This window comes from Natrix helvetica (genome assembly GCF_964273705.1).
Source record: "Natrix helvetica genome assembly, chromosome: Z".
In the NCBI taxonomy this organism is placed as follows: Eukaryota; Metazoa; Chordata; class Lepidosauria; order Squamata; family Natricidae; genus Natrix; species Natrix helvetica.
Window position 1 is genome coordinate 96658582 of NC_138554.1, and position 13501 is coordinate 96672082.

General features: G+C 40.0%; 1 protein-coding gene across 6 annotated transcripts in view; it reads right to left on the reverse strand.

Annotated features, from left to right (window-relative positions):
• PLCL2 (phospholipase C like 2) overlaps positions 1–13501 on the reverse strand; it is a 147269-nt gene that overhangs the window by 28851 nt on the left and 104917 nt on the right. For all 6 annotated transcript variants that reach the window (XM_081969831.1, XM_081969829.1, XM_081969828.1 and 3 more), the window contains 2 exons: positions 8379–10862; positions 6336–6539 (listed from right to left, as the gene is read on the reverse strand). In XM_081969831.1, the coding sequence (XP_081825957.1) occupies positions 6336–6539; positions 8379–10862 (2688 nt within the window). The remainder of the gene's footprint in view (positions 1–6335; positions 6540–8378; positions 10863–13501) is intronic.

Sequence of the window (13501 nt, forward strand, 5' to 3'; positions counted from 1 at the left end):
GCATTGTCCGTGAGGACTAATATGTGACGGGCCTGAACTCTGTGGTAGAAGTGTTTGAGAGCAAGGCGAACGACCCGCAATTCTAGCCAATTTATGCTGTTTTGGCTCTCTTCGAGGGACCACTGACCCTGAGCCACTAGGTCCTGCATGTGTGCCCCCCATCCTGTCAGACTTGCGTTCAGCACAGCTCTCTAAACAAGGTCCCTTGCAAAATCGCCGGGGACTGCCACCATTTGAGAGAATGTAATACCTGTATGGGAAGGGAGACCCTGAGAGGATAGCTGCTCCTGTCGGTCTTTTGATGTGGAAGCATGAACCATTGAAGGCTCCTGTTGTGAAACCTGGCCCACGGGACAATCCCGAAGCAGGATACTTGGGAGAGAAGAAGAAGGGATGCCTTGCATAGATGTAGCACCTTCCTGACAAGTTTCCTAAGACTGAGAATGCGGTCGTTGGATAGGAACACCCTCTCCGCCATGGTGTCTTTCAAGATCCCGAGGTGGAGAAGGCAAGTGCTGGGAACAAGGTGACTCTTTTTGAGATTTACCCCAAACCCGTGATTCCGCAAGATGTGAATGGTGAGGGTGAGATCTCTTTCTGCCTGAACCGGAGACCTGGACAACAAGAGGATGTTGTCCAGGAAACAGAGAATCTGAACTGGGGATGAACTGATGTGGGCGGCTAGTGCTGCCAGTATCTTTGTGAATACCTGGGGGCAGAGGATAGACCGAACGGAAGAGCTTGGTACTGGAAGTGCCTCACCCTATAGGAGAAGCGGAGATATTTTCGGTAGTCTATGAAGAAGGGGATATGAAGGTAAGCTTCGGCCAAGTCTACCGACGTGAGGAAGTCGCTTTTCCTGACCTCCTGGAGGATGGTGTGCTGAGAATGCATTTTGAACCACCAATAGACAATATGGCAGTTCAATGTTTTTAGATTTAAAATTGCTCTCCATCTCCCGGAATTCTTCGGTATCACAAACAGGCGGGAATAAAAACCCTGTTCTTCCTAATGGGGAGGAACCGGTTGGATGGCCCAGATCTCCAGCAGGTGCTGAATGGCCTGTTCCATCAGTGCCCTCTTGCGAGGGCACCGAGAGACCGAGCATGGCACAAAGTGTTCCTGGGGGATGAAGAGGAATTCTAGCATGAGACCAAATTTGATAGTTTTGAGTACCCAATTGTCTGTTGTGGTCTCCTCCCAATGGTGGTCAAAGAACACCAGTCGGCCTTCGATCAGAAGAGAGTCCAGATAGTCATTTCCTACATGAAAAATGGTGGTTGCCTCCTCCACGGTAAGATTTCTTGGAGGGGAAACGCTGTGTGTTTCTACTGGACCTGTCCTGGTGAGATCCCTGTCTGGGAGTGTAGGATTGGCGTTGTGGACGGGGGAAGGAAGGACCCCCGTCCGCCGGTCGAAAGGATGACCTCCTATAGAAGGGAGCGGGCCAACTTTCCTGTTTCTTGTAGATGGATGAAAGAACCTTGCCCTTGTCTTTAGATTCCTTGAGTTATGTGTCTAAGGGATTACCAAATAATTGGGTGCCACTGAATGGGGAGGCTGCTAGGCGCCACTTGGTACGGACATCCGCCTGCCATGGCTTGAGCCAAAGCAGATGCCTGGCCCTGACCGAAGAGGCCATGGCTTTAGAAGCGAATCTAGCAGCAGTAAGGGAAGAATCAGCCGCAACTTCAACTGCTGCCCTGATCTTGTTGAGATCCCTATGTGATATATTGTCAGTAGGAGCGATGCGCTCCTGAAGCTGTTCAATCCAAACCAAGGCCGCCCTGGAGAAAGCCGTAAAGGCCCTAACAGCCCAGGCCCCAGCCTGATAGTTTTTGATTAAGGTTTGATCTGACCTTTTCTCCTCAGGCTTGAGAACCTCCTCAGGGGCTCCAGAGACCAGAGTAGGTGAAGACAGGGCTGCAACTGGTGCATCCACTGAGGGAGTCTCGAAGAACTTGGTGAGGTCTAGTGCAATGATGTAGAGACGTTTGTCAAGGTTGGTCAGCTGTGGGCTCGTGCCTGGAGTCTCCCACTGCTTCTGGATGACGTTCAGGAATATCTTGGGAACAGGGATCACCTCTTCTTCCACCATTGCTTCAGTGAATGGGGCATTGGACCCTCAGTTGAAGCCGGTTCTGCCGGTTTATCCTGTGAAGCAGAAGCTGCAGCAGAAGATGGTAAGTTAGCAGCTTTAATGGCCTTAAGTAGAAGGCACTTGAAACGATCAGTTTTGAATAATCCGGTAAAGGCAGGGGTATCTGGGGTGACCACCTCGTCATCGGACAGGTCTGAGTTCCCCAGGTTATCTTGCTCCCCGCCAATTGAAGCCTGAGAAGTAGAGGCAGAGGGATCAGGTTGCTGAGCCGCAGCAGAAGATTTATGCTTATGGCCATGTGATGGAACAGGTTGGGGTTGCTGTTGTAGGCCAGCAGCCATGACCTGTTTAATGGTTTCAGCAATGATGGTTGCCATATCATCAGGACTGGTGTACACGGTGTAGGGGGTCCCAGAGCCATGTGTAACCGGGAGGGAAGCCTGTTCAAAGGTGCGCTCCCTATTGAGAGGGACATCAAAGAAATTGCCTGTTGTCAGGTTCCATCGAAGATGAGGACTCCGAAGAAGACAATTCCCCTTCTGAATAGGTCGGGGGTGGTGGTGGTGTCAGGGCTCATGGGAGGCAAAACAGGTGGAGCTGGGAATGCCACAGTGATCCTCGGAGGGAGGGAGAGAGGGCTGGGCAGTTAGAATATGTTGTTGTTTTGGGGCCCTCTGAAATTCTTTCTCAAGGGCCTTCTGCCTGCGCTCTTCTGCCCTGGTAGTCGCTTTAGGGACCTTGGGGTTTACTCCTGAGGAAGGGGCCTCTTTGGCTTGCCTCTTCCTGCTGCTCTTTACCCCTGATGGCCCTGCCTCCTCTAATCCTGCATTCGCATCCATTGCTGGATCAGCCATTCCTCCAAACATAAATCAACACCCCAATAAGATAGGCAACAGTCTCACCCATTTACTGGCCAGGCGCTCCTGATCCGGTCCATTTGGGGTGATCCCGCGTTGCTGGGCACTCCAAACGGCTGCTATAAAGTTTGCACCTTTTTTAAAGCATCTAAAATGGCTGACTTTTTCCTCTGCTTTTCCAAGCCTCAAAATGGCCGCTGCTATCTTCGCAGGCTTTTCCAACCCGCAAAATGGCCACCGATATTAACTGTGGCCAAGCGATCTGCAGAATGGCCACCGGACTCACCTGGAACCGCTGTGCACGAAACAGCCAGTCGTGCGTCCCTCCGAGTGCCCAGAATCAAGGAGCGCCGCAGGGAAACAGCCGTGGAGCCGTAGCTCGTGAGCTGGCCGATCTGATTGCAAGGCCGGCTTCCTGAGTGAACTCGTGGCCGCAGGCAATCAGACGGCTGAGGAGATGCAGCCAGAGATCAGTTTCGAATTTCCCTCCAATTTGTAGAATAAAGGATTATTTAAGGAACCAATTTAAAGGAACAGCACAAATTTTTGGAAAAATTCACCAATTAAAGATATAATAAAATAATTTGGAGGAGAGATCAATTCTCACAGCCAGTCCAGGTTGGACTGAGTCTGAAACTGGGGAGGAGCCACAAGGGCCTGATGACATCATAAGTGTAGACTCAGTCCAATTGGTTAATGGACGGAGCATACCCAGTCTGGCTGCTGTCTCTACGATAACAGGAAAATTATAATGAGAGAGAGTGAGGGTCTCAGGTAAATCCTGCCTTAGCACTTGACCACAGGCAGCTCTGCTGCCTTTTGCCATCCCCTTTGTCTCCTCCTTCTGACCTCTCCCATCCTATCACTGAGGATGCTTTTGTTACAAAGCCAGGTCTCCTCATAAGGAGATGGAGTGAGCCTCCCTCTGACCCACACACTGCCCTCTCACACACACCATGTGCAACCTGGCCAAGGAGAGTGAGCACAGCAGCAGTGGGAGCTGGCCATGCCTACCATGGCCACACCTAACAAAGCCACGTCCACCCAATCCCCCAAAATAAACCACAATCCTGATGCAGCCGTCAATGAAATTGAGTTTGACATCCCTGCTCTACACCTTGTCTCTGGTAAGACAAACAGTATTGAACACTACATATGCAATTCTATTTGAAGATAGGATAGCAATCTAACAAATAAATAAAATACCCCAATGTAAATCCAATTGTTTGTTTCAATAATATATACAAAATTTGTAAGACAAATTCTATAACTCCCTGTAGAAAAATTAAGTAATATAATACCATCCAGAGATATTTTAATTAACTAAAATGTTCATATGAAACTAGCAGTAATAATCTTTCATCCACCTTTCATCTACAATTCAGCATATATTTCCATTCTATTATGGCGTAACTTCCTGTAGTATTTTTTAAAATTATAATTGTTACATGATTTTTATTTTATTGTTTACTTAAAAGTCTTAAAAGATTTCTGAAATTGAGTTTTCTACTTAGTTACCTTTTAAAGATGTGGTAAGTCTGATGCTCACTTTATCCCTTGCAATTATTTGCTTTCATTTTTAGTGTGGTATTTTGATTTTAAAATGTTTAATATTTCTTTGTGTTGTATATTATGCCACTGCTTCATGAACTACACTGGTTACCTGTTTGCTTTCAGGTGCAATTCAAGGTGTTATCAACTTCAAATCCCTGCATGGCATGGGTCAGGCAACTTGAGGAACTGTCTCACCCTGATGGAATTGGCCCACCCCAGCCACACTGGCAGAGGGGTCTAAGCCAGATCCCATTAGTCATGGAATTTTGGTCCACAGGAACTGAAGAAGAGTCTTTTCTGTCATGGCTCCAGAACTCTGATACACCTTATCCCCTGAGATGAGGTTGGCTCCTATTCTGACATTTTGTAAATGCCTTAAGACCTGGCTTAAGACCAGGTTGGCTTGGGGACCCAACAGGGGAGCTTCATACTAGAGATAGTTGACTAATTAAAACTTAACTACCCCTCACCCAAAGTCCAGTTCTCTCCTTGCCATCTTGTGGTTAATGATTTTAATCTGCTGTGGTTTGTTGTTTTTTATGATTGATAATTTTATCATATTCTAATATTTTTTATGTTGTAAGCACCCAGAGTTCTTGGACAAGATGGGAAGCAAAAAAGTTTCATAATTTATGGTTTAAATTTCTACTCTCCCCCAAAAACAAACATTCTAAGCAAAATACTTTAAAATTTTAATTTAAGGTTCTACTATTAAGTTTATAGTCATGAATGATGGTAGTTACTCCTATATCTTTACAGAAAATGGGCATCAGATCAAATGGGGAATTCTGGGGGTCAAAGTCCACATATATTAAAGTTGCCAAGATTTACATCATATTGAAGTGCAGTGCAGAATCTGTCTTAGTTACACAGAGCTTACATATCTACACATCTGAAAAGTTGGAAGAACTTTTATGCCCATTTTTAGCGCTTATAACTTGTTCAGTGGTTAATGGAATTATTCTGTAAATTTTATTTTTCACAAGAAATGGCAGTTCTGTGTCACAAACCAAGAAGGAAGCAAAACTTGAGAAATTATAATTGGTGCTATTTCTTTCTGATTTACTAAATAACAATTCTATTTAGACTCAACCACATTTACAGCACTTGTCTTACACTTAAGGACACACTTATTTCAGCAATGATTTCAGTAAGTATGAAATGTTTACATAAAAAACTCAACCATTTTAAAAAGTCATTTTTGTGGAATCATCTCTAGCATGTGAATGATATTTGTATTTCTATTAATATAGAATGAATATAGATTTTAAAATATTTTTTAAACATGGAAAAGATATTCTAATTGCAAAAAGTTACTAGAAATTAAACTGAACTTTAGCTACAAATTTCAATACAGAATGTGATTTATAGTTCAGAACTTATCATAACACATTAAAGTAAAAAAAACAAATTAATTTTTCATTTGTTTATTGAACTACAAAATTATAATCAGTATTACATGAGTATAAGTGGAGCAAAATTACTAAATCAAATCAACAGCCAATGCCCAGGTAAGATATATGTAAGCATGTATCCAATAAATTTTGTTTAATTACAATAACAGGTTTACTTGAGATTACTATACTAATCTCAAACTCCTAGAATCCAAATAATCATAGAGAGCAGCAAAAATAATTTTTGTCCCTTAATTAATCTCCAGAAACAATTCCTCCATGTTCACAGTGGTAATTTTCCAAGCAGCAGATGGGGGTTGAGGAAAAATTGCAGAACAGTATACTTATATATTTAAGTCTATATATATATATAGATTGATATACAAATATAAGTCTTTCAAACTGAGAAAAAAATGGTAGATTACTTACTGTTTCATATGCTGTGATAATTTTTTTTAAAACTTCTGGAACAATCCCTTGCAATTCCATTGTGGGATACTGATCATTGAGATTTATCACAACCAAGGTTGTATTATCAGATTTCACTAAGCGGCTAGACACTGCCAGAATACATTGTATAAGATTTGCTACAGGAGCAAGCCCACACAACTCTTTGAATGAAACTACTGCATTCTATTTGGAAGAGAGAGAGGGGGGGGGGGGTGGAGAGAAAAAGGTGAAGTGATACTGTACTGGTCAATAGTTGAAGTCAATAGACTTCAAATAGTTTATAATGTAGAAGTTATAACAGTCAAAGTATTAAGTAATACATAGATAGGCCTAACTACTTTTCCTAGGCAAACAATGAGCTATGTGTATTTATAGCATTTATAACAAATACTCGATATGGTAAATACATTTTGAAATGTTGCTAAGAAACCAATTCTTTTCACGTGTAATTCACAAGAATAGCTTGCTTTCTAATGCAGAAAAATACTGAGGTATCCATGTTGTAATTTTACATTATGGCCTCCATTTCAAAACCTTCTATGTTGAAAGTTTACAATATTTGTCATGCAACCTTCTTATCCTTGGAGGTTTAAATAACTGTGGATCATTCACTTAATTACTGAGATTTTCTTTTTAAAAAGTCAATAATTACTTATTTTGCCATGAAAAATTTGAGAGATGTTTTGATCTTTCCCATTTGTTGAATCTCAGCTCCACTTCAAACTGATTTCTAATTGAAGACAGTAGTTAAATAATGATTACTATTTAGTTATATAAATGAATTTAAAAATATTAAAACTTAAGGTAAGGCAGCTAAATAAGCCTTTGTCTACAACTGTGAAATTGTTCAACATAGGAAAACATCCTCTCCACAAGTAATTTTCCACCGAACATAACATCTAAGTTCTTCCAGACATTTCATTAATGCATGTTTTTGTATAGGTGGATAGGTAATTATGGCAAGGAAATGCAATGATACAAATGCAAGAAAAGTGAAGGAAGAAAATGACCCCCCCAGTACTATTTAGTATTAAATACAACTCCTGATATTTATATACATTGCAAATCATTGCTAAAAATAGAAAACTGCCATTTAATAAAGAAGCCTTTAAAGAAAAACAATCCATCATTTTAGACTTGAAATTACTGTACTAAACAGACTGCTGACATAAGGAAATAGGTTCATTTACTTGATTGACATAAGTTTACACGGTGTTTGGATTAATCAGCTATTTTAATTGCCTATGCCAGTTTTCTTTAGGAAAATTGCCCAAGGATACTATCTGGCAACAATTTTTATACTGAAGGACTGACATTTAATTATTGACTGAATGTTAAGTTACAAGCAAAAGCTTGTTCTCACCACTACGTATTCCAAATTTAGATAAGTGCTATTGAAGAGGCAGTATATCATAAAAATATTCAATCTTAAAATAAAAATAACCTGCCCACATTTAATTTTCTTGTGTATGCTACTTATTCTATTTTTATTCCACCTGTATAAAATACTTGTTATTTTATAAGTAATTAACATGATGAATATACCTAATACTCCTTATTCCTATTTTCTTCACAACTACAACTGTGAGGTGGGTTGATCTGAAAAAAGACTGCCTGGCCCAAAATTATCCTATCAAGGTATTCTTCTGGTAAAACCTAAATATTCCTTTATAAACTATTATTATTTCTAGAAACTAATATTCCGTTTATATTCTGGATTCATAATTAATTAAGTGTAAATGCAAAAATATTATCTATGAGCCTTGGCGCCCAATGGTTAGATTGTAGTACTGCAGACTACTTCTGCTGACTGCCGGCTGACTGCAATTTGGCAGTTCAAATCTTACCAAGATCAAAGTTAACTCAGCCTTCCATCCTTCCGAGGTGGGTAAAATAAGAACCCAAATTGTTGGGGGCAATATACTGACTCTGTAAACTACTTAGAGGGAGCTGTAAAGCACTGTAAAGTGGTATATAAGTCTAAGTGCTATTGCTTTTGCTATAAAAAATGGAAAGTCATACCTGCATATTTTCTCTCAAATCTGTGGCATCACGTATGGGCTGAAGAGCATTCTTGAAAACTTCATCAATACTTTTAATCCACAAAGTCCTCATAGAAGCATATTCTCTGGATTTCTTGCTTTTTCTAACAGAAAGTCCCCGTTTATGAGGTTTCCCTCCACCTCTTCGATTAGTAATAGCAACATGAACAAACAAGAAAGCATATGCTAGAGCGTCTCCTGTTAGAGACTGAAGTGGGACATGACGATAACCTGGTTGTAAACATTCAAAAGGAATTGTGTACTGCCCAATGAATTCATCTCCAATGTAATCATCATCTAACACAACAAAGCGTACCATAGCAAGTTCAGGTAGGTTAATCTGAAATTCAAAACTCTCATCAAAAATAGGATTGTCTCCATTTTGGTGGACGGTTTTTGTTCTTTGTTCTGCACAGTCTGCTGGAATCCCATGGATTTCTACATACACATAAGGATCTACTACATCACCTTTGGCACCTGAACATTTTGGCTTTGGAAAATTTTGCCCACTAATAATCTTAACATGAAGAAGCTGAGGTGATACACCAGGCACTGAGTCCTTTGTATTTGCACTAAAGAAAGATACTTCCTCCCGCATGATAGCAGGCCGCAACACATAGCCACAATTGCCATTTTGTCGAAACCAGCCAATGTTAAGATCCATCATTAATCCAGGTGTCTGAAAGTTCATTGCCACAATTTGACAGCCGCATTTCCAAAAATCCTGTGGGTTCATATTACTAGAATCAATCCTCATAGGGCTTGGGAAAACCCTTGCAAGAAAGCGTTTATTATAATTCACAAACTCTCCAGGATGTTCATTGGCATATTTGGTAGCGAGCACTTCATTAAAAGAACAAAATTCCCAGTACTTCTGAAGTTGAAATGAAACTTGAAAATCTTTGAACTGAACTGATTTACATATGCTTACCAGTTCTGATAGTTCTTTACAAAGCTGAAACCGTTTCACTGGGACAACATTCTGTGTTTCCACTGCATCTTTTCCCATTCTCTGTGACATTTCTGCGCCTTCATCTTCATCTGTAACATCTCCCTCTAGCCCAGAGCAATTAGATAACTTCTTGGCTTTAATCAGTATTTTTCCTTTAAGATATTCAGGAGATGGCAGGTAAGATTCCTCTGTATTCGGAGGATTTGTATACAGTTTATCCTCCAGGATTTTCTTCATATGCTGGACCATCACATTCTGTTGCTTGAGAGAACAATGATTTTCCAAACATAAAATAAGAGGATATTCCGAAGCGAAAAATGCATATGTGTTAATTATGTCAATTACACTTCGGAAAACTATTTGTGAAGTCATTGTGTGACCTGTATAAATTACAGGCTCATTGTCAGGACCGTCCCACACATCCAACTCAACACTGCGGCATCCCATTTTTAGAGCACGAATATAACCGCTGATATCAGACGGTCCTCGAAACTGATCTTCTATTAAGTATGTGTTATGAGAAGAATTTATGAAATAATGAGATAAAGGCTGTTTCATGTCCTGGCACACCTTTTTATGCTCTGGATCAAATATATGACATTCTGGGGAAGTAAGATAATTTGTAAAACCATCTATGGAGAGCCAGCCTCTTTCTTGACCTTCTTTAGATGGTTCGTATTTGTGAATAATATCAAGGCTAATCTTCTCTGTGACATGAGGCATACCCTGTTCTGCTTCTAAAAACATCATAAGGTCCTTGGTATCAAGAAATTCTTTATTACTAGAAAACTGAACTAGTAAGAAATATATCTCAGGACGAGTGCAAAGCTCATGGAAAACTTCAATAAATTCATTTTTTGTGATTTCTGTATCAGATTTGTCTTTTGAATGCTGCAGTTCTTTGAATTTTAATTCAATTTTATTTGTTTTTAAACCAGGATTTAAATTTTTTATAAACTGCACAGCTTTATCCAAGGATATCCACCCGATATGATCTATATCTGTTTCACTGAACATTTTGGAGACCCATGAGGTGCGCATTTTATCTTGCCTACTTTCTAGCATGTCCAGTGTATGTTTTCCATAAGATATCAAGTACCTTAAGCCAGTAACCCAAATATTTGCAACATCTGCAGTGTTTGCAACTAGATCCAGAGATTCATAATTGTCTCCATAAATAATAGAAAATGCACAATCTTCTGAAATTTGGTCAGAAATTCCATTGCTTCGAAAAATGTCTGTATTTTTCCCTATTCTCACTTCTTTGACTGATTTGATATCAATTTTTGCTTTTTCAGAATCCTTCTTTGAAGGTTCCCATCTTAGTGACTGCATATCTGCATCTAAAAGAAAATATCGATGGTATATCCTAGAGTTGGACCGAACTTTTCTGAGTTCTGAACCTTCAACCATAGCATTGATACAGTCACTTGCACTACTTATTTTCTTCTCAGTAGGCATGCTGCTAAATGAGACAGTTTTTTTCCGTTCCCTTTTTTGTTTTGTGCCATCCTGGAAATAGAGAAAAAAGAAAATATAAAATTACATGGTATGGAAAGATTATAGAATAAGGGGACAACCTACAGTAGTAGGGTAGATGAATTCAATTACAGTAGCAATTAGGACACCATTGAAAGATTCAAAAGATCAGGTTACAGATAGATAACAACTTGATGGCATGTAATCAATCAATCAAACAAACAATCAAAATAGTATTGTACATGGATAATCAAATCAGCAACGTCTTCCCATATGCTAAATCAGGTGAAATGTCCTACTAATATCCTACTAATGTAATGTCCTAAAATGATAATAGAATGAAGAAGAGTAATTATAATCTTCACGAGTAAAAATAATTTCTGGTAATGGAACTAAAAATAAGTGTTCTTCTCAAGTTGCAAATAAGACAGAAGTAAAAAGAAGTTAAAAAAACCCTAAGTAATAAAATGGAGCAATTTCCTGACCTTTCTCAAGAGCAAATATGGAAACAAGACAGAGAAGCCTTGTGTACTGTAAGTTTGAGCTAATCACTGTATAGCAATACAAGTATATCACAGTGTACCACTATGCATACCAATATAATAATTGAGAGTCAGTTTGGTGTAATGCTATCCTAGAAACCAGGAAACTAAGTTCTTAGCCTGCCTTAGGCTTGAAGGTGAATTGAGTAACTTTGGGCCAATTACTGTCTTTAAACTCAATCTACCTCAAAATGCTATTGTGGGGCATACATGAGATAGGGCTATTAGGCATGTTCACCAACTTCAGTTGACCAAATTTATAAAAAAGGCAGGAAAAATCTTCATCAACCTATGAAGAAATAGTGAATAAATATTAAAAATGCATTGTAGAGACAGTTTTGTGTGCTGATTAAAGTGTCAGATTAGTAACAAGGAGATTGTGACTTGGAGTGCTCCTTGAAACAACAAAGTTGTTTGTGTGATCTGTCACTCAGTCTCAGCCCAATCCACTTCCGAATTTTTGTCTCATATAGATAATAACATTAAAAACTGTTGCAAGCTACAAAAATAAAGAACAGTAGGACTTTTTATGAAGTAAATATTACATTTGGATATCCTAGTGTACAAAGAACATGGTAAAATGAGTTATTCTGGAAAAAGTGAGACTAGAGAAACAGGATAATAAAATAGTAAATTCAGTTGACAAATAGGGTTGACAAACCCTATTTCCATTCTGAACCCCCAGTAATATAACTTATCTTATCTTCCTACCTATCTAATTACCTACCTATTGTACAGCTTTTCATATTATGAAACAATAATAGTAATGCTAAGTAATATACATGTTTATTACAAGTTTTACAAGAAAATTAAGATGAATAGCATTACTATTTCAAGAAATATTTCTACTCTTCTTTATTAAGCACTACATTTATAGAATAATAACTGTTACTCAATAATAATTGCTCAAAGACATTCATGGAAGTAATGCTCAACAACAAAACCACACAGGGATTAAGAAGAATACGATTTGAAATGACAATATAGTACAGATGACAATAAGAGGTGTAGAATATCAGACTAAATATTTGAAACAATAACAAATAGAATTGGTGTTGGTCTTACCTGAGATGCCCGTTCTCTGGGAAGGTGGAGATAGCATCCAGGAATGGGTTAACTCCATCTGTTATCCTATTGGACTAAGTCTGCAAACTTTAATGTCCCGCCTCCTTTGGTAGCTCCACCCAGTTTTTGACGAAGGTGTTGCTGCAGACTGACATGTGCTGAGTGGAAAGTCTCTCCTTGCTGACGCCAAACTGGACCTGCTGGGGAGCAGGGGGCTGGATGCTATCTCCACCTGCCCAGAGAACGGCCATCTCAGATAAGACCAACGCCTATTCTCCATTGTTTGGTGGAGATAGAATCCAGGAATGGGACATACCAAAGCCTGTCCTGTCCTCACGGATGAGTCATAGTCTGGACCGAAGTCTCCTGGCGCATGTGAACCTGTTGTAAAACCCGCCTGCCAAATGTCGTGTCCGCCAACGTGTAGCTGTCTATCTTGTAATAGCATATAAATGGGGATGGAGAGGCCAGGTGGTGGCCCAACAAAACTCTTCCAGCGAAGATGTTGCCCATGCCGCTGAAGTGGCTGCACTCCTGGTGGAATGAGCCGTGATACGCCTTGGAGGCGACTGAGACTGCAGTTCGGCGGTTTTTGCAATGCAGGCCCATATCCAATACCCCAAAGAGGAAGGAATTGCTTTGTGTCCCATGGACATTGGCTGAAAAGAAATGAAGAGTGCTTCTGTGCAATGCAATGAAGATGTCCGACTGATGTACATGCGAAGCGCCCTTCTGACATATAACATTTGTCACTGTTATTCGAGGTGATGAACCAGTGCCAAGTAAAAGTTCGGTGTATCAACTCTTGGGCCCGGTGTAACCTGGTGTTGACCTTTGGAACAAATGAAGGGTTAAGTCGTAAGACAACACTGTTGGAATGGAACACACACAAGTCCTGCCTTACAGACAAGGCTGCCAGTTTTGATACCTGCCTGGCTGATGTGATGGCCACGAAGAATGCCATTTTCAGAGAAAAGTAGCGGAGGCAGGTGGCCCTCAAGGATTCGAAAGAGGCCCCTGTGAGGGAATACAGTACTTTGGTCAAGTCCCATGTTGGATATTGAT